At 40.9% G+C, this 21,094-nt stretch overlaps 1 protein-coding gene across 1 annotated transcript in view; it reads left to right on the plus strand.

Annotated features, from left to right (window-relative positions):
* Positions 1-21,094, plus strand: part of LOC139453352 (uncharacterized) — a 318,833-nt gene that overhangs the window by 256,141 nt on the left and 41,598 nt on the right. Inside the window, exons 147-161 of the mRNA XM_071235025.1 lie at positions 274-350; positions 479-542; positions 626-844; positions 1,299-1,519; positions 2,597-2,748; positions 3,169-3,284; positions 3,480-3,635; positions 3,918-4,098; positions 4,865-5,052; positions 5,287-5,499; positions 5,845-5,953; positions 12,352-13,038; positions 14,936-19,018; positions 20,156-20,742; positions 20,825-20,829. Of these exons, the coding sequence (XP_071091126.1) occupies positions 274-350; positions 479-542; positions 626-844; positions 1,299-1,519; positions 2,597-2,748; positions 3,169-3,284; positions 3,480-3,635; positions 3,918-4,098; positions 4,865-5,052; positions 5,287-5,499; positions 5,845-5,953; positions 12,352-13,038; positions 14,936-19,018; positions 20,156-20,742; positions 20,825-20,829 (7,058 nt within the window). The remainder of the gene's footprint in view (positions 1-273; positions 351-478; positions 543-625; positions 845-1,298; positions 1,520-2,596; positions 2,749-3,168; positions 3,285-3,479; positions 3,636-3,917; positions 4,099-4,864; positions 5,053-5,286; positions 5,500-5,844; positions 5,954-12,351; positions 13,039-14,935; positions 19,019-20,155; positions 20,743-20,824; positions 20,830-21,094) is intronic.

Below are 21,094 nucleotides of genomic sequence, written 5' to 3' on the forward strand. Positions count from 1 at the left end.
CTCTCTGTTCAGCTCTGTGTATCACTCCAGCATGTTGTCTCTCTGTTCAGCTCTGTGTATCACTCCAGCATGTTGTCTCTCTGTTCATCTCTGTGTATCACTCCAGCATGTTGTCTCTCTGTTCATCTCTGTGTATCACTACAGCACGTTGTCTCTCTGTTTAGCTCTGATTATCACTCCTAACATATTGTGTCTGTTCAACTCTAAGTATCACTCCTAACATGATGTCACTCTGTTGGACTGTAAATAGATATGAAATCAACTTGTTTCTAGTTGACAATCATTGACAAAGACAAGACATCCATGTGCAGTGCTACAGGGGACCCACACATTGAAACATTTGATGGAAGGTAAGGACTGGCATTATGTTACAGATTTAAAAAAATACTATTGATCAAGTTATTTCAAGATGTCCCAAATTTGTTCATGTTACACTTTTTTTAACGTGAATTTATCCATGTGTATATTTTTATTTCAGAAAGTTTAATGTTTACCTTGAAGGTGAATTCGTCTTGTACAAGCACAAATCTCTCCCTGTCAAGGTAAGACAACAGGTTTCTATTTCTTCTATTTGATACATATACTGGAGACAAGGCATTGATGTAACTGCTTGTTCCCCTTCCAGGTGACAACGTTCTTCCGTCCTTGCAACAACAAGAGGGGAGCTGCCTGTGTCTGTGCCGTCATGGTCATGTCAGGAGATGATGTCATTGTGATAGACAAATGTGGAAAGGAGCGAGGAAGCCCTGATAAACGGCAGCCCATTCAGATTCGGACATACACCAATGGAGAACTTACACCTGGTACAAAATTCATTCAGTACAACAATGGCAAGAAGACTCAGGTATGTATGACATTAACTTGAACAACTGTCAACAGTGGTTATGTAATAGTTCAGTCAGAAACCAGATCGTGGCAACATGATATCAAACTCCTCTACACTCACTAAACAAATATAAAATATGCTTTCTTAAGTATTCACATGTTATTCAACACATTTGTTATTATTGGCCGAGGGATGATTTATATTCTGGTTCTTTTCTTATTCTTTATGCACTCTGATTATGTATTGGTGTTGTCTGGAACTAATGTGTGACATTTGATAGGGAACAGGCACATTTGGTTTAATTAATAATTATCAAAACTGAAATGTTTTGATGTAGATTTTCACAAACCAAAACATCTTACAACACTTGTGGTAATTTGACTTAGTTGTACACAAGATAGCTGTCTGTCACTGTTGACTTGTACACAGGATATTTGTCAGTGAGTGATGACTATTTGTTGTGGCTACGCAGGTGTCTCTTATGACAGGAGGCTATGTGACTGTTCAGAAGAGCAGGTTCAAGGCAGGAACATACCTTGATGTGTGGATACGGGCCTCGTCTGTTGACTTTCAACAAACTGAAGGACTGTGTGGCTATTTTGATGATGAACGCAGCAATGACCTAAAGCTACCCAATGGGAACATTTATACTGGCAGAGAAAACAAGCCTGACAGTTTCAGTAATGAGTGGCGGTAGGATATATAGTCAAATGTTCACATATTGCTTTAATGAGAATCTTGATTTGTCTGTGATAATAGTCAGACTTTACTGTGAGTCATAAGGAATAATTAGCTACTGTACAATTCAGCTATGAATAGGACTGACCACAGTGTGATGATAATTATTGCTCTAAAGCCTGATCTAACTTAAATGAAGTTTATTCTGATTAATATATGACATGATGTTGTGAGGACATACATGTTCAAAAGTATGTCAAGAGGACTAGTATAACCAGGGTATTTTAGAAAAAGGGTTTTTGGTATTTACTTAAAATGTAGTTTACTAAATTAAGCTTTTGGGTAAAATATAGACGCATATGAGAGAAGTGATTGTGCAGGGTGAGGGCATCACCCCAGGGCAAATGATTATTGGTTTTGCTTCTCTTAAGTGATAGAGTATAACTTTTCATTAGTACAATGAATTAGTAGAATTGGTCTTGCAAATAAAATGTCAGAAGGGAGATAGATGGATGGAACAAAATTGTTAGACTTGTGGTGATCAAATATTTCTGAATACTACTGCTTGATTGGAATGTCTAAATAACATGATTAAGTATCTTTTCGGCGCTGTCCAGTCTGGCAGAGTAATTGAGGGTATTTGATTATATGACTATGTCCGAGTTGACCAATGACCCTAGGGAGGTAATCAAATTGGTTAGTCAGAAGGGCTTGATGGTAAAACTAATTACTATGGAAATTGGGGTTCATTGGGGAATGACCATTATGACTCATTTTTCATGATGTCAAATGTGATTTTGGAGGGAGGAGCTAAAATTATCATCGATAGTATTTTGTTAGTTGTCCGAGAGTGGTGGGGGGGTCGGGAGCATACAGCTGAACAGAACGGTTCACTGTGGTTTTGGGATCCCGAGTCAGAAAAGAAGTAGAGTTAACGGACTGGAGCAAACCATCTGACTTGTGATTTTGAAAGAGAGCTACATCATCCCTAGAACCAAGGAGTGGTTGAGAAGTAGAAGTGACCTTAGGTAGAAGGGTAAAGTACCCGGAACCTAAGGTTACACTAGAATGAAGTTATGTTCTATGTTGTAGAGTGTCTGTTGAGGAGTCCCTCACACAAGGAACATGTGTAGTTACCACACAAGAAGAAACTCCCATGTTCTGCTCCTGCCTGGCGAACACAGAAACATGTGGTGTTGATGTTGGCTTCCTATCGTGCAGTCAAGAAGACAAGAAGAACAAAGGTATGTTATTAGATACGGTGGACACGTGAAGATCCGGGGTAGAATAGGTCTTCAGCCACCCATGCTTGCCGTAAAAGGCGACAAACAGGATCGGGTGTTCAGACTCACTGACTTGGTTGATCCATGTCATCATATCCTAATAGCGTGGATCGATGTGCATGACGTCAATCACTGGATTGTCTGGTCCAGACTTAATTATTTACAGACCGCCGTCATATAGCTGGAACATTGCTGAATTCAGCGTTAAACAACAAACAAACAAACAAAACAAAAGATATGGTGACTTTAGTTGCCGTATACAGTGTCATATTAGGACAGCAGAAAAAGTATTGGATGAGGGGTCATTGTGCCAAGTCAGCACATATCCAAGGACAGCAAATTGGGCATAACTATGTTTTAACTCTTTTACATCTGTGGCAGGTGTTGACATGACAACAGCGTTCCTCAAGTCACAGTACTCAGAAAATCCCCCAAAGAAGTGTTTATCACAAGAGTCACTGGTTGGCTGGGAGTTTGACATTGCCTATGTAACAGCTGTAAGTTTCATTATATTTTCTATCAAATACAAGCTTGCAGAACTGTTTGTGGTAATCTATCAACCTTTTCCTATTATTAGTTTGAGAAAGTTGACCTCAGGAATATCCTTCAAATGGTGATCTGTGTGTCATGATTTTATTACTTGATATGCAACACGCATATATTTACAAGTGTTAATTGTTGAATATTTTCAGGAATTTACCTGGCCAACTCCAAGTAACATTACCTATGAAAATGCTGTGGATCAGTGCAAGACTTACATACAAGAAAGGACATCAGCCAAGGCCTGTCAAAGTGTTGTCCAGGCCACATTCACAGCAGGACTGGAATCCTGTGTGGAGGATATACAGGTGCTGTGAACAAAAGGAAATATTAATGTGTTGGGACTACCATTTTAGGGCAGCTATATTATTGATCAATGAGTATAATAAAATTACTTTACTTTTAAAGGTGTGAGAGTTAGCAGGTGAAGAAACATTATATGACACAGTCTTGATACATTAAAATGTAAATTGGTATTTATTTTTTAGGCAACTCTGTAACTTATTTAAAGATGATGTTTATATAAATCTTTTGTTTGTAATATGCACTGTTTTGAAATGATAACATCCATCATGTCCCTCAATGTACAGATCATGGATGACAAGGAGTGGGCAGCATCTGCACTCAACAACATCCTTGTTAAATGTGAGACAAAGGTCCTGTTTGACCTTGACCTATGGCAGGAAACTAATGGTGTGGTTCAGCCCCCAGTTGCCCTCCTGGGCGTGCTCTGCCCTGGTGACTGCAGTGACCATGGCAACTGCAGTGATGGTAAGATTACAAAAATCAGTACCAGGCCAGGAAATATTTGGTCATTTTATAGTTTCTGAACCATAACATTTTGCAATGTGAATTATATTAAAGAAAAAACCAGGTTGTGTTCAGAATATGGAACATCAGATTGTGCTCAGAATATGGAACACCAGGTTGTGTTCAGAATATGTAACACCAGGTTGTGTTCAGAATATGGAACGCTGAATTGTGTTCAGAATATGGAACGCCAGATTGTGATCAGAATATAGAACACCAGGTTGTGTTCAGAATATGGAACACCAGGTTGTGTTCAGAATATGGAACACCAGGTTGTGTTCAGAATATGGAACACCAGGTTGTGTTCAGAATATGTAACACCAGGTTGTGTTCAGAATATGGAACACCAGGTTGTGTTCAGAATATGGAACACCAGGTTGTGTTCAGAATATGGAATGCTGAATTGTGTTCAGAATATTGAACGCCAGATTGTGATCAGAATATAGAACACCAGGTTGTGTTCAGAATATGTAACACCAGATTGAGTTCAGAATATGTAACACCAGATTGTGTTCAGATTATCCAACACCAGGTTGAGTTCGGAATATGGAACATCAGAATATGGAACACCAGTCTGTATTCAGAATATGGAACACCAGATTGTGTTAAGAACATGGAATGCTGGATTGTGTTCAGAATTTGGAATGCCAGATTGTGTTCAGAATATGGAACATCAGTTTGTGTTCAGAATATGCCAATGTTTTATTAATTGTATATTTACCCCCAGGTCTGTGTAGCTGTGATGATGGTTACAGTGGGGATGACTGTTCTATCAGCCTGACAGCTCCCCCCTTCGTGTACACACCACCTGATCCAACCTGTGACACCCAGCTGGACAAATGTCTGACAGTTGCAGTTTATGGAGAAGGCTTTGCTAACACAGAACAACTCAAATGTTTCATTGAAATACTGAAGGTACACATAACTGCCAGAGAGAGCATCTTGTGGTATCACTGAATACAGCATGACTTTCATGTATCAACTGTGATGATCCTCTTCACTTCACAATTATTCATATACATGTATGTAGAGTATAAAATATCATACTATACAAACTCATAAGGCTATTAATATGCCATTGCAGTATATTTCACATTTGTGGTGAATTTGCCCAATGAGATGTGTAAAAGGACCTTTCCAATATTTTAGGTGGAAGACAGTGGCAGCATCAAATCAACAGGAGAGACAGGTTATGTCACTGCAACATATATCTCATCTGAGGAAGTGAGATGTAATCTGAACACAACTGGTGTCTATAATGTGTCTGTGTTTGTCTCGGAGACCATCAACAGTTCGTCTGTCCTATTCCTGGCCTATGACTCCGTGTGTTTGTCATGTACAGCAGATGCCTGTAGCAAGAAGGTCAGATACTTTCGTACTGCATGTTCTATTACCCGACATACTGATTCCTGAAGTTTACAGGATTGATATGTAAAAGGTTGAAAGTAATGTTCTTGTTCTGATTACATCTGGTGTCTGGTATGTAATTAAAAGCAAATAACTTTTTGGCCAAAGTGCTTTGATCAGATGTGAGATAATGTTTCTTTTATAAGCTTTTAATCTATGTGTGGGGCTTTGGGGTAGCCTAGTGGTGAATGCAATGTGTGAAGACCATTTATTGTATCTACCACCAAGATATTGCTGGAATATTGCTGAATAGAGCACATCCATCCTAACTAACTCACATATTTTCCTCCATGAATTCAGGAAGATGTCTGCATCATCGATGATGCATGTTACGGCAATGGCTTTGTCAACATCAACAATCCTGTGGAACGCTGTGTTAGTGGTGGCACGTCATGGGTTCCAATTCCTCGTAAGTCTAATTCTAACATGACATTTGAGAATCCGGCATTCTGATTGGTCCACCATTAGAAAATATTAATTTAGCTAAAACACTTCTTTCTTAAATACAAACAGTAGTCAATTTCAAATTCCGATTTTACTTTATTTAATTGATGAAGGTCGTAGCAGGTCCTAGAATATCTAAAACAAGGTTTTTTTTGTAATAAAAACCTGAAGAGCAATGACACAGAGAACATTCAGTTACTTCAACATACCTTTTTTCTTGCTATGCTCTATCACATTCTGTGACTTCATATCTACAATGTCACAATCTCTGTAGAGTATTATGATGTATTATTTGTCTTAATATGGGCGTATATTTTACAAAGTATTATTGGAAGAGTTGCTTCATTTTGTCTGGGGAGGACCATATAAATAATTCCTTTATGATATCTGTGCTTTGATAATGTTATTGTCTAATAATTAATTCATTTAAATATAAGGCCTAAAATGTTGTATTGAGTTCAAGAAACAAATACATAGACAGATTAAAAGCAATTGTTGCAAATCTTTGAATTCGACCATTCAACAATTTGAAAATAAATAACTCAACTGTTGCCACATCATGAATTTAACAGTTCGAACTCCCCAAGTCAAAATCTGCATCCAATCTCTGTTTGAAACCTCTGAATTTTTAACTTATTCTGCATTACTCCTTAATGCATTCACTGCTTACTTTTAACAGAAAAATAGCTGTGATTAGTCAAGTTGATGAGAAGAAAAAAAGTTGTTCCATTACAGAAGCAGGATCCCCAGTCATCAGCTGCCATGTCATGCCAGAAGTTGTGACGTCACGGAACTTTCATATCACTGTTGGTCACGGAACAGATAACCTGTGCTGCTAAATTGGTCCCAAAATAATGCTGTTTTGCTTCAGCTAAACTTTTAACTTAGTCCCTTCCCCCTGTGAATTGCAGGTGCCTTGTTTGCATTATTTATATGAAATTATATTCGTAACTTCTGCATAAATCCATTATCTTTAATGAACTTTTTTTGTCTAATGTAATAAATTTGGATGCTCAACTTGTTGACAACTTCAGCTTAGTTTGGTTTGCAATTTATCCTTTGACATTGCACTAATTGCTGGGGTAAAAAATCTACCAGGGATCATCACACTCGGAGTTTAAATTGCACTCAGATTAGTGCTTCCAGGATCAAGTGTAATTTTTGTTCTCCACGGCTTACCATATTTTCTTGAGTATAGTGCGCACCCATGTATAATGCGCACCCCCCTCTAGCGGGTTCAATATTTTGGAAAAAAAGAAATTTGAATATTATGCACAGACTTTTTTTACACAGTACCCTTTGAGGGAAGTCCGGCAAACGAACGGGTGCTGAGAAACTTCGTCAGTACAAATTTGAAATTTGAGATAAAAAATCACCAGACATGTTTATTTACCGTTTAAATAGTATTTATTGTTCTGCTAGGCATTATTTTATATCTAGGGATAAGAATAACCTTGTGTATTTTCTCGTAAACTAAGTCGGCAACAGCTAACAGCTGTACACACGTTTTCTTGTAATCGACCGGTGATTCGGTCAAAAGATCCCCAATGAGATAACTTTATAGGATTTTTTATGCAAGGTTCGGCAACAATTGTATCTGAGACTATTTTTTTTTATCAGGAATAATATATTCCATTATTTTCTTAATTATATGCAGCCTTTACTAAACATATTTAAAATAATAATAACCCTAATCGAAGCAGCTGATTGCTATTCCCGGGTATCATTTTTTACATGGAACCAGTCTGACCAGTCACAGTCAAGGCTCACGCGCACGTGATCGCGAGAATTTCATGTTGACATAGAATGGTCAAACAAAAACAAATATGACTTTTAACGAGTCAAAGTATGTCATTTATGATATATGTATCCATTCTCTGTCAACTAAAGTTCGTTTCAAGGCGTCAATAGCGGTATTCTGACCGTGGTTGCTGTTAATAACGGTGAGTTGTGCGATCTTCCGATCGCTTCACACACGGTTTCGCCGAAATTAATAAAAACAATATTATAAGGAATTTTGAATAAAATTAATGAAATAAGTTACAAACATAAGTCCAGATATACAAAAAACACTTTTTATAGCAAGACAGTGTAATTACATGAATATTTTGTGTACTTCAGTATGGATTTGTTGACATGGTATTTCCGGTGTTTCGTGCTCACGGTAATGTCTTTCCATGGGGGAAAAAAACATCCAAACTCATAATTCGTGTATAATGCACACCCCCTACTACACAGCTGTGTTTTTTCGAAAAAAAAGTGCGCACTATACTCAAGAAAATATGGTACTACATCAACTATGTCTGCTGCAGAACCCGTCTATGCACCTCAGGGCACATCTACTAGACCAGCTCCTTCAGGCGTCTACCTTCATGCAGCCACTGGCTACAGCCAGGATGTTGGTGCCTCCTAACTCTACCTTGGTTGCGCCTTTGGGCCTAAAGTGTACGCCTGCACTGTTCATGGCCATGTATTCACCTCACATCCTGGGTCCCGGCAGCACCACAAGCTCAACAAGCTTCTTCCATGGACCAACATGGATGCAATCAATTATGCATGTCATGTTTCAACAAGCACATGTGCCTCCCTTTGGTTCAGACACCTGTTCCTACCTATCAGCGACCTACATCAGCTCTCTTGGAGCCTTGCACATCACACACACCACTGATTAGCACGGCTACCCAAGCTTGTGTAATATCCAAGACAATGGCAACTGTTTAAATCCCATCTACGTCCATGGCTGCACCTGGGTTAGGCTTGGGTACCCCATTTTTGTTAAGGATCACCTCAGGGGTGCCTAAGTCCAAATGATGTGTCAGGATCCGCTCTCCTGTCTGCTGTTCCGAGCATTATCCGCGGACATTATCTAAGGGTTTATTAGCTGAATCCTTTGACAGTCTTGTGGAGTTCGATACACACCTTGGTCTTGCCCAGATGCCAGACTGGATGGCTGACCATCTCTCGGCGGTAGTGCCCTACTCTGGCTCAGGTGTCTACAAGAGCAATCTTCCATCCCACCTGATTCCATGTTGAAGGATATGGCCAGGGCGCTGGATGAGGACTTTTCTCAACTGACCCTCACAACAGCAATTTAATGTGTCCAAGTTTAGAGGGGATAATTTTTCCGATACATGCCTTCGGGGTGGCACACCATGCTCCGACTTTGAAGAGAATCTCCATAGGATGACATGCTCGTCCAGGCCTATTAACCTTTTAGCCTTCAACAGCACTCGCCAGATTACTTACACGCAAACCAGGGTCTTGAGTTACACTCAAGGCTGTGAAACATGTATCCCAGAACCTTGGCCATCGTGTGTCTAAGTCAGGCACCTATCGACCTAGGCGATCATCCCTCAAGGACCAGACCACTGATCAGTCCTCTTTTCAAGGGAAAGGACCCGTAGGGTTAATTCCCAGGTTTGAGCAGTGACTTGTGGAGGAAACATTGACTCAATGGACAATCACGAATGGGATCTGCCACCTCCAGTCGTCCCAATAGTTGACACACCAGTAGGTGGGAGACTAGGCCTGTTTTGGAAACATTGGATTGGTACATCATAAGGTACAGGTATCGCCTCAACTTGAAGGCAGACTCACTGTTGACAATGGCACCAGCGCCAGAGCTCTAACCCAGAAAACAAAATCAAACTTTCGGGGCCAACCTACAGACGTTGTTTGGGAAAAGTGCCAATGAGGTTGTGCAGATCCCAGCCTTCGCACCAGCATTCTACTCTCCGAATTCGAACAAGATAACTGCTCAGGGGCAGGATCAATTCTTACAACTCCCTGATCAGCCTTGATTTGCAGGATGCATAGCTGCATGTTCCTCTCCATTCCAGCGATGGCGGTTCCTCGGGTTCCACTTCAATGGTATCCACTACCAGTGGGCTATCCAGCCATTTGGCAACTCAGTGGCCCCATGGCTTTTTACCCATCTTACCAAGCCAATACCTGCCTATCTGCACCTGAGGAACATTCTGTTTGAGTCAATTATACATACTGAATCATCCAGTAGCAGCAATCCTAACCTGTCACCAGGACTTCACCAGGCGCCTGCTTTATCAACTGGGTTGGATAGTAAATAAGGCGAAGTCGGAACTAATCCCATCCTACCGACTCAGTTCATTGGAGGTCTGTTCCAGACGGATCTAGACCTCCTAACAGTCCCAAGACACAAATGGATCTAGATCCTATGCCATCTGTACCCGGCCCTTCAGCAACCCTTCACACTTCACCAATGGCAAGTGCTTCTGGGACTGCTTCCGTCAGCAAAGGACTTGATGATCAGGGGTCGGTTGCAATTATGTCTGATCCAACAGTTCCTGGCTCCTTACATCACATGGCAAAACCTGTCCTTATCCATCGCTCTACCGGCCGACCTCAGCACTCACCTCAATTGGTGGATTGTAAGAGTCAAATGTGTAAGGAGGTTTCTCCTTAAAAGAGTTATCCCCATTGTCACATCTATTTTTAGACGCATCTCTGCAGGTTTGGGGTGCGCATCCTGAGGATCAGACAGCCTCAGGGCTGTGGTCTGGTGCATTGTGCAAGTGGCACATCAACAACCTAGAGTTAAAGGGGCTCATACTGGTGATAACACATTGGAAGGAGCACCTAAGAAACACCCAACTTTCTTGGGTGGAAACAGCTAGCAACATCACAGTCGTCTGGGACATGGGAAAGCAGGGAACCACTCACTCATACTCTCTGCTCAAACAGATGTTCAGCTTTTTCAACCTGGTGGATCAACTGGGTCTGTGCTTCTTGGTCCAGCACATACCTGTTTGTCGGAATCTCCTGGGAGAAGCCCCATCCAGGCCAGGCAAAGTGGCATCCATGGAGTGGAAGCTTCACCCAGAGGCACTCCTTCTCATCCAGCTGTCAGAGCCTAGATAAAATCAACATCAACCTATTTGCCACACTACAAAACTGCCAGATCCAAATGTACGTCTCACCAATAGCCGATCCACAGGTCATCGGCTGTGTATGTGCTAAGCATCCTTTGGGAGAGGTTAAGAGCTTACGCTTTTCCACCAGAGTACTTCTTCTAAAGGTGATGCAAACCAGAAGCCTCGTTTTGATAGCACCTTGGTGGCTGACAAGAGGGTGGTTTGTGGACCTAAGAAACCTTGCAGGAAGCGATCCACCACCTCTACTAAACCTACTCGTACACCCACACAGCAGGTGACCACTCCCCATGCCAGGCAGGTTTCATCTGCATGCCTGGTTTATAGCCAATGTCATTCGTAATGAGCAGTGTAGGCCATTGAAATGGCACAAAGACCCTTAACTCAAATACAATAAGTGGCTATCATTTGTCCTATTGTAAGGAAAAGGCTCAAGATCCCACTAAAACCTTGCCTCAATTCTTGGCTGAGTATCTTCTACACTTACGTACCAAACGACACTTGAAGTGTAGCACCATTACCATGTATTTGGTACTTTAAATTCAGTATTGGCAGTCTTGGAAGATCATAAAATGATCAAGATACCGGAACTGCTTTAATGCAGTCTTGGCTTAGTAATCCAGTTTTTAGACCTTAGTGCATGCTTTCGCTCTTACTGATTGTTTACCCTCCTGTGCTGTTGTTACCTTTCCTTGGATAGCATTGGTTGATCAGTTACCAATTTGCACAGAAGAATTGCACTGTGTGACTGACACGACTGCAAGCCATGAGAGTGTTTATATAACTGAGGACACATCTGAAGGTATCCCTGCCTCCATACTGTCAGATACAGATGTAGTAAGGTGTAAAGCAGGATAAGTTAAAAAATCTAGTAAAATCTAGGTTTTTTATATTTGTATATGTATCCTGCATTACTTTATTTAAGGGCCTATCCGTCACAGACCTGCCTCCCCACAATAACTTTAGACAATTTACTTGTGAACAACAGTAATATGAAAGTTCTGTGACGTCATCACTTTCTGCATGACATGGCAGATGATGATTGGGGGTCCTGCTTCTGGAATGGAACAACCTTTTTCCTTCTCATCAGCTGGACCAATCACAGCTTTATTTCTGTCAAAAGTAAGTAGTGAATGCATTGAAGAGTAATGCAGGATAAGAATATAAATATAAGAAATATCGCGATTTTACTAGAATTACCTACCTGTGGGAAGAATCAGATCCTCTGTTGGCAGGTGTTTATGTGTCATTCTCATCTGTATGCAGGTCAATGAGGTTTTTGTGAAGCTGTATTGCTAATTGGTACATAAAGTAACCTTCATAATATTTACACAGATTTGGTTATAAATCTGTTATTATACAAGGTTGAACTTCACAAGAATAAACTTTAGCTCCTGTTGTAACCTTCTTACTTAATAGTTAATTACAATTACGTTCTCACATGTTACTGTTTCAGAATCAGACATTATAATAGTACAGTTCATCTTCCTGGACATCAAGAACTCTGTGCTTGTGACACAAGACATTAACATTACTGTAGTTGGCAGCCCAACTCTGGTAGAGGGCATGGATGGTGGGAAAGCATGTCTCCTGAATGGTTTAAACCAATACATTGACTTCAGCATGCTGCCTAGAAACTGCCTATGGAACCCTACTGAATGTGCACTTGGGTTCACCATCGGCTTCAACTTGAAGATCACAGAGATCAGAAGCACAATGACTATATTTTCCAATGGAGGAGAGGAAAGTGCTGGGTATGGTGTAGCAATGTACATCCGTGAGAGGCGCTTCTACTGCACTGTGAGCACCACTACCCAGATATGGACAGTCACCACAACACAGTTCTCAGAAAACACTTTCTTTTCTATAGAGTTCACGTGGAGTGTTCAGATGGGACTTTCTCTCTACTTTGATGGCACGCTGACAGCACAAACCACAAGCTTCATAACAAGGAACTCAACAATGTTGACTGCTCCAAGCAAATTTTATGTTGGAAAATCTGTAACAACAAATGTCTTTTCACCTTTTGTAATTGAAAACTGGAATTTCAAGAACAGCACCAAAGAAATTGCAGAAGCTGTGCTCCTACCACTATCTCAAGTTTCATCAATCACACCATCCACAATCATGTTTTCAACAACAGGTAAGGCATCTTTTCTATTTTTACAAGTATTCCAATGTCAATTTAGGTCATGTATGTAACGAAATCTATCAGAAATATTGTTATGTAAATTGTGATATTAAATTCAGGCATGTATTTCAATGTAATATGTAACTAGATCATGGCACATAGTCCATTCATCAAGTAAGTGAAATAAAATATGTAGACAACATATCTAATACAATAATGTCAGTGAGTTTTAAACTTTTCACAAAGTATGAAAATAATTAAGTAAACAGTAAATACCATATTCATATTGAATTTGAAATGAACAAATTTTTCATCTATCCTTTACTAGTGTCCATGTGAAATTTTGATCCTTTTTAACGACATTTAACACTTTTTCACAATTGCACAATGTAATGCATTGCTAGATTTAGTCGAATGCATATCTAGTGTGGATACATAACACTAATCCTGTTTCTTAGAATTATGATATTCTCATTGAGACTTTTTTTTTTAGACCATATGTACACCTATAATGTATTTAGACATTTGCAAATCATACATCTTTTGTTTCTTGTTTCTTTATTTTCATGAAAATAAGGCAGGTTGGGAAACGTGTATTCATGTATTTCAAAATCACTCTTGATGTCAATGTGACTAAAGTATAGTACAGTTACCTATGTTGGCCTTTTGATGCATGCCATCCATGGGGATCCATGCTGGAATTGGTCTTCAGCAACCAATGCTTGTCATGAGAGACAACTGACAGGATTGGGTGGTCAAGATGGCTGATTGGCTTGATGCATGTCATCATATCCCCGTTGCATAGGTTGATGCTCATGATGCCTATCACTGGATTGTCTGGTCCATACTTGATTATTCTCAGTCTGCCATCATAAAGCTGGAGTATTGCTGTGTGCCGTATTATACAACAAACAATCCAATTAATGCATGCATACCATTGGATACAAGTAACAAATATTTATTAGTCTTCATGAAATTGAAAAAAAACATTTCTGGGCCTTTAGATATAGACAGACATTCTAGAAAAGTGACTTCTTTCTTATTTTTTTTCTATAAAAAAAAACTTAAACTAAACGAGAACATTCACCCAGAGTGATCTTATACTCTTTGTTGCTGTTGCTGAAATATATATTCTTTAAAGGTTTTTTTTAGATGTTTCATGAATTTGTCTGCCCACTATCCTACTTTCCCAGCTGTGTTGGGCGCTGTTTTAGATTACTGTGTTGTGTTAAACTGTTCTCAGCTGGATTTACAAGAGTTTGCCATAGAAATCATGTATGCATAAAATACATTTGTATCAATATGAATTGATACTCACTCTTGTTAAAATGCCACTTAAAGACACTAATGGTCATGCCATTTTTTCCTATGTTTATGACCAAATAATATGACATAAGAAATAATTTGTTCAATGTCATTATGTTTAAAGATGATATATTTTGTAATTACCATATTTATGGTTTTTAGCCATTAATCTAGAGTGAATTTTGCTTTGAGTGCTTTCGTGTCAGAAATGCTTTCAACCATTTTTGTCAGAATTATTAATTTTAGCAAAAGATGCATTAGAATGCATAGAGTCATTTTTCAGAAACCCATGTGGAGAGTACGAAACAGAGTAAGAACTTGTGGCTACAATGTGTGTCCCTGTTCTGGTACGTATCTTATAGTATCAAGATTTGTTTACTGCCATAATATAGCTGGAAAATAACTTGCTGTGACATTCATTCATGATTCTCTGATCCACTGTCTTGTTGGTAGAGCCTTGAATTCTACATTAACATAGTTGATTAGACAAACAGTAGTCAGGCAGATCAGCTCTTTAGGCATTGCATAGATAGAATGCTGGTAGATGGCCAAGATTTGTGTCATCAGCATACACATTCCCTGATGGAAATCTGTAATGCTTCAGCTGAAACCGCTTTACTGCCATCAACAACGACAACAACCTTGACAACCTCAGAGATATCAACCAGTAGCAGCACTGCAAGTGGACAAATGGCATCCTCCGATATGTCTATGTTGTCTTCAGAGATTCAAGCACTGGTATCTTCTGCAACCTCTACTGATCCATCTGTGACAGGACAGTCAGTGACTGCTTCAATGACTATGCCCATGACATCATCAGAGATGTCAACCAGTAGAATGACTGCAAGTGGACAATTGTCATCTTCTGATACACCTTCACCAACATATTCAGGAAGCTTAGCAGGCACATTATCTGTAACCCCAATGTTGTCATCATCTGCTGAATCAGTAAATGTGGCTTCTTCTGCGACCTCTACTGATCCATCTGTGACAGGACAGTCAGTGGCTGCTTCAATGACTATGCCCATGACATCATCAGAAACATCAACCAGTGGAATGACTGCAAGTGGACAAATGTCCTCCTCTGAGATTCCAGCACTGATATCTTCTGCAACCTCTACTGATCCATCTGTGACACGACAGTCAGTGACTGCTTCAATACCCATGACATCATCAGAGACATCAATCAGTGGGCAAATGTCATCCTCTGACACCACATCACAAACATATTCAGGAAGCTTAACAGGCACATTATCTGTAGCCCCAATGTTGTCATCATCTGCTGAATCAGTAAATGTGGCTTCTGAGAGTCAAGCACTGACATCTTCTGCAACCTCTACTGATCCATCTGTGACAGAACAGTCAGTGGCTGCTTCAATGACTATGCCCATGACATCATCAGAATTATCAACCAGTGGAATGACAACAAGTGGACAAATGTCATCCTCTGAGATTCCAGCACTGATATCTTCTGCAACCTCTACTGATCCATCTGTGACAGGACAGTCAGTGACTGCATCAATGACTATGCCCATGACATCATCAGAAACATCAACCAGTGGAATGACTACAAGTGGACAATTGTCATCCTCTGATACCACATCACAAACCTTATCAGGAAGCTTAGCAGATACAATATCTGTAACCCCAATGTTGTCATCATCAGCTGAAACAGGAATTGTGGCTTCTGCGAGTCAAACACTGACATCTTCTGCAACCTCTACTGATCCATCAGTGACAGGACAGTCAATGACTGCTTCAATGACTATGCCCATGACATCATCAGAGACATCAACCAGTGGAATGACTGCAAGTGGACAAATGTCATCCTCTGAGAGTCTGGTACTGATATCTTCTGCAACCCCACCTGATCCATCTGTGACAGGACAGTCAGTGACTGCTTCAATGCCCATGACATCATCAGAGACATCAATCAGTGGGCAAATGTCATCCTCTGACACCACATCACAAACATATTCAGGAAGCTTAGCAGGCACATTATCTGTAGCCCCAATGTTGTCATCATCTGCTGAATCAGTAAATGTGGCTTCTTCTGCAACCTCTACTGATCCATCTGTGACAGGACAGTCAGTGGCTGCTTCAATGACTATGCCCATGACATCATCAGAAACATTAACCAGTGGAATGACTACAAGTGGACAAATGTCATCCTCTGATACCACATCAAAAACATATTCAGGAAGCTTAGCAGGCACATTATCTGTAACCCCAATGTTGTCATCATCTGCTGAATCAGTAAATGTGGCTTCTGAGAGTCAAGCACTGACATCTTCTGCAACTTCTACTGATCCATCTGTGACAGAACAGTCAGTGGCTGCTTCAATGACTATGCCCATGACATCATCAGAATTATCAACCAGTGGAATGACTACAAGTGGACAAATGTTATCCTCTGAGATTCCAGCACTGATATCTTCAGCAACCTCTACTGATCCATCTGTGACAGGACAGTCAGTGACTGCATCAATGACTATGCCCATGACATCATCAGAAACATCAACCAGTGGAATGACTGCAAGTGGACAATTGTCATCCTCTGATACCACATCACAAACCTTATCAGGAAGCTTAGCAGATACAATATCTGTAACCCCAATGTTGTCATCATCAGCTGAAACAGGAATTGTGGCTTCTGCGAGTCAAACACTGACATCTTCTGCAACCTCTACTGATCCATCAGTGACAGGACAGTCAATGACTGCTTCAATGACTATGCCCATGACATCATCAGAGACATCAACCAGTGGAATGACTGCAAGTGGACAAATGTCATCCTCTGAGAGTCTGGTACTGATATCTTCTGCAACCCCACCTGATCCATCTGTGACAGGACAGTCAGTGACTGCTTCAATGCCCATGACATCATCAGAGACATCAATCAGTGGGCAAATGTCATCCTCTGACACCACATCACAAACATATTCAGGAAGCTTAGCAGGCACATTATCTGTAGCCCCAATGTTGTCATCATCTGCTGAATCAGTAAATGTGGCTTCTTCTGCAACCTCTACTGATCCATCTGTGACAGGACAGTCAGTGGCTGCTTCAATGACTATGCCCATGACATCATCAGAAACATTAACCAGTGGAATGACTACAAGTGGACAAATGTCATCCTCTGATACCACATCAAAAACATATTCAGGAAGCTTAGCAGGCACATTATCTGTAACCCCAATGTTGTCATCATCTGCTGAATCAGTAAATGTGGCTTCTGAGAGTCAAGCACTGACATCTTCTGCAACTTCTACTGATCCATCTGTGACAGAACAGTCAGTGGCTGCTTCAATGACTATGCCCATGACATCATCAGAATTATCAACCAGTGGAATGACTACAAGTGGACAAATGTTATCCTCTGAGATTCCAGCACTGATATCTTCAGCAACCTCTACTGATCCATCTGTGACAGGACAGTCAGTGACTGCATCAATGACTATGCCCATGACATCATCAGAAACATCAACCAGTGGAATGACTGCAAGTGGACAATTGTCATCCTCTGATACCACATCACAAACCTTATCAGGAAGCTTAGCAGGCACATTATCTGTAACCCCAATGTTGTCATCATCAGCTGAAACAGGAATTGTGGCTTCTGCGAGTCAAACACTGACATCTTCTGCAACCTCTACTGATCCATCAGTGACAGGACAGTCAATGACTGCTTCAATGACTATGCCCATGACATCATCAGAAACATCAACCAGTGGAATGACTGCAAGTGGACAAATGGCATCCTCTGAGAGTCCAGCACTGATATCTTCTGCAACTGATCCATCTGTGACAGGACAGTCAGTGACTGCATCAATGACTATACCCATGACATCATCAGAAACATCAACCAGTGGAATGACTGCAAGTGGACAATTGTCATCCTCTGTAACCACATCACCAACATATTCAGGAAGCTTAGCAGATATAATATCTGTAGCCCCAATGTTGTCATCATCAGCTGAAACAGGAATTGTGGCTTCTGAGAGTCAAACACTGACATCTTCTGCAACCTCTACTTATCCATCAGTGAGAGGACAGTCAATGACTGCTTCAATGACTATGCCCATGACATCATCAGAGACATCAACCAGTGGAATGACTGCAAGTGGACAAATGTCATCCTCTGAGATTCCAGCACTGATATCTTCTGCAACCTCTACTGATCCATCTGTGACAGGACAGTCAGTGACTGCTTCAATGACTATACCCATGACATCATCAGAAACATCAACCAGTGGAATGACCGCAAGTGGACAATTGTCATCTTCTGATACCACATCACAAACATATTCAGGAAGCTTAGCAGGCACATTATCTGTAACCTCAATGTTGTCATCATCAGCTGAAACAGGAATTGTGGCTTCTGAGAGTCAAACACTGACATCTTCTGCAACCTCTACTGATCCATCTGTGACAGGACAGTCAATGACTGCTTCAATGACTATGCCCATGACATCATCAGAGACATCAACCAGTGGAATGACTGCAAGTGGACAAATGTCATCCTCTGAGAGTCTGGTACTGATATCTTCTGCAACCCCACCTGATCTATCTGTGACACGGCAGTCAGTGACTGCTTCAATACCCATGACATCATCAGAGACATCAATCAGTGGGCAAATGTCATCCTCTGACACCACATCACAAACATATTCAGGAAGCTTAGCAGGCACATTATCTGTAGCCCCAATGTTGTCATCATCTGCTGAATCAGTAAATGTAACTTCTTCTGCAACCTCTACTGATCCATCTGTGACAGGACAGTCAGTGGCTGCTTCAATGACTATGCCCATGACATCATCAGAAACATTAACCAGTGGAATGACTACAAGTGGACAAATGTCATCCTCTGATACCACATCACAAACATATTCAGGAAGCTTAGCAGGCACATTATCTGTAGCCCCAATGTTGTCGTCATCTGCTGAATCAGTAAATGTGGCTTCTGAGAGTCAAGCACTGACATCTTCTGCAACCTCTACTGATCAATCTGTGACAGGACAGTCAGTGACTGCTTCAATGACTATGCCCATGACATCATCAGAGACATCAACCAGTGGAATGACTACAAGTGGACAAATGTCATCCTCTGATACCACATCAGAAACTTATTCAGGAAGCTTAGCAGGCCCACTATCTGTAACCCAAATGTTGTCGTCATCTGCTGAATCAGTAAATGTGGCTTCTGAGAGTCAAGCACTGACATCTTCTGCAACCTCTACTGATCAATCTGTGACAGGACAGTCAGTGACTGCTTCAATGACTATGCCCATGACATCATCAGAGACATCAACCAGTGGAATGACTACAAGTGGACAAATGTCATCCTCTGATACCACATCACAAACCTTATCAGGAAGCTTAGCAGATACAATATCTGTAACCCCAATGTTGTCGTCATCTGCTGAATCAGTAAATGTGGCTTCTGAGAGTCAAGAACTGACATCTTCAGCAACCTCTACTGATCAATCTAAGACAGGACAGTCAGTGATTGCTTCAATACCCATGACATCATCAGAGACATCAATCAGTGGGCAAATGTCATCCTCTGACACCACATCACAAACATATTCAGGAAGCTTAGCAGGCACATTATCTGTAGCCCCAATGTTGTCATCATCTGCTGAATCAGTAAATGTAACTTCTTCTGCAACCTCTACTGATCCATCTGTGACAGGACAGTCAGTGGCTGCTTCAATGACTATGCCCATGACATCATCAGAAACATTAACCAGTGGAATGACTACAAGTGTACAAATGACATCCTCTGATACCACGTCACAAACATATTCAGGAAGCTTAGCAGGCACATTATCTGTAGCCCCAATGTTGTCGTCATCTGCTGAATCAGTAAATGTGGCTTCTGAGAGTCAAGCACTGACATCTTCTGCAACTTCTACTGATCAGTCTGTGACAGGACAGTCAGTGACTGCTTCAATGACTATGCCCATGACATCATCAGAGACATCAACCAGTGGAATGACTACAAGTGGACAAATGTCATCCTCTGATACCACATCACAAATATATTCAGGAAGCTTAGCAGGCCCACTATCTGTAACCCCAATGTTGTTGTCATCTGCTGAATCAGTAAATGTGGCTTCTGAGAGTCAAGCACTGACATCTTCTGCAACCTCTACTGATCCATCTGTGACAGGACAGTCAGTGACTGCTTCAATGACTATGCCCATGACATCATCAGAAACATTAACCAGTGGAATGACTACAAGTGGACAAATGTCATCCTCTGAGAGTCCAGCACTGATATCTTCAGCAACCTCTACTGATCCATCTAAGACAGGACAGTCAGAGACTGCTTCAATGACTATACCCATGACATCATCAGAGACATCAACCAGTGGAATGACTGCAAGTGGACAATTGTCATCCTCTGTAACCACATCACAAACATATTCAGGAAGCTTAGCAGATATAATATCTGTAGCCCCAATGTTGTCATCATCAGCTGAAACAGGAATTGTGGCTTCTGAGAGTCAAACACTGACATCTTCTGCAACCTCTACTGATCCATCAGTGACAGGACAGTCAGTGGCTGCTTCAATGACTATGCCCATGACATCATCAGAAACATTAACCAGTGGAATGACTACAAGTGTACAAATGACATCCTCTGATACCACGTCACAAACATATTCAGGAAGCTTAGCAGGCACATTATCTGTAGCCCCAATGTTGTCGTCATCTGCTGAATCAGTAAATGTGGCTTCTGAGAGTCAAGCACTGA

The sequence above is a fragment of the Haliotis cracherodii genome, unplaced genomic scaffold, assembly GCF_022045235.1.
Source record: "Haliotis cracherodii isolate W230 unplaced genomic scaffold, xgHalCrac1.p SCAF_9, whole genome shotgun sequence".
NCBI classification, from domain to species: domain Eukaryota; kingdom Metazoa; phylum Mollusca; class Gastropoda; order Lepetellida; family Haliotidae; genus Haliotis; species Haliotis cracherodii.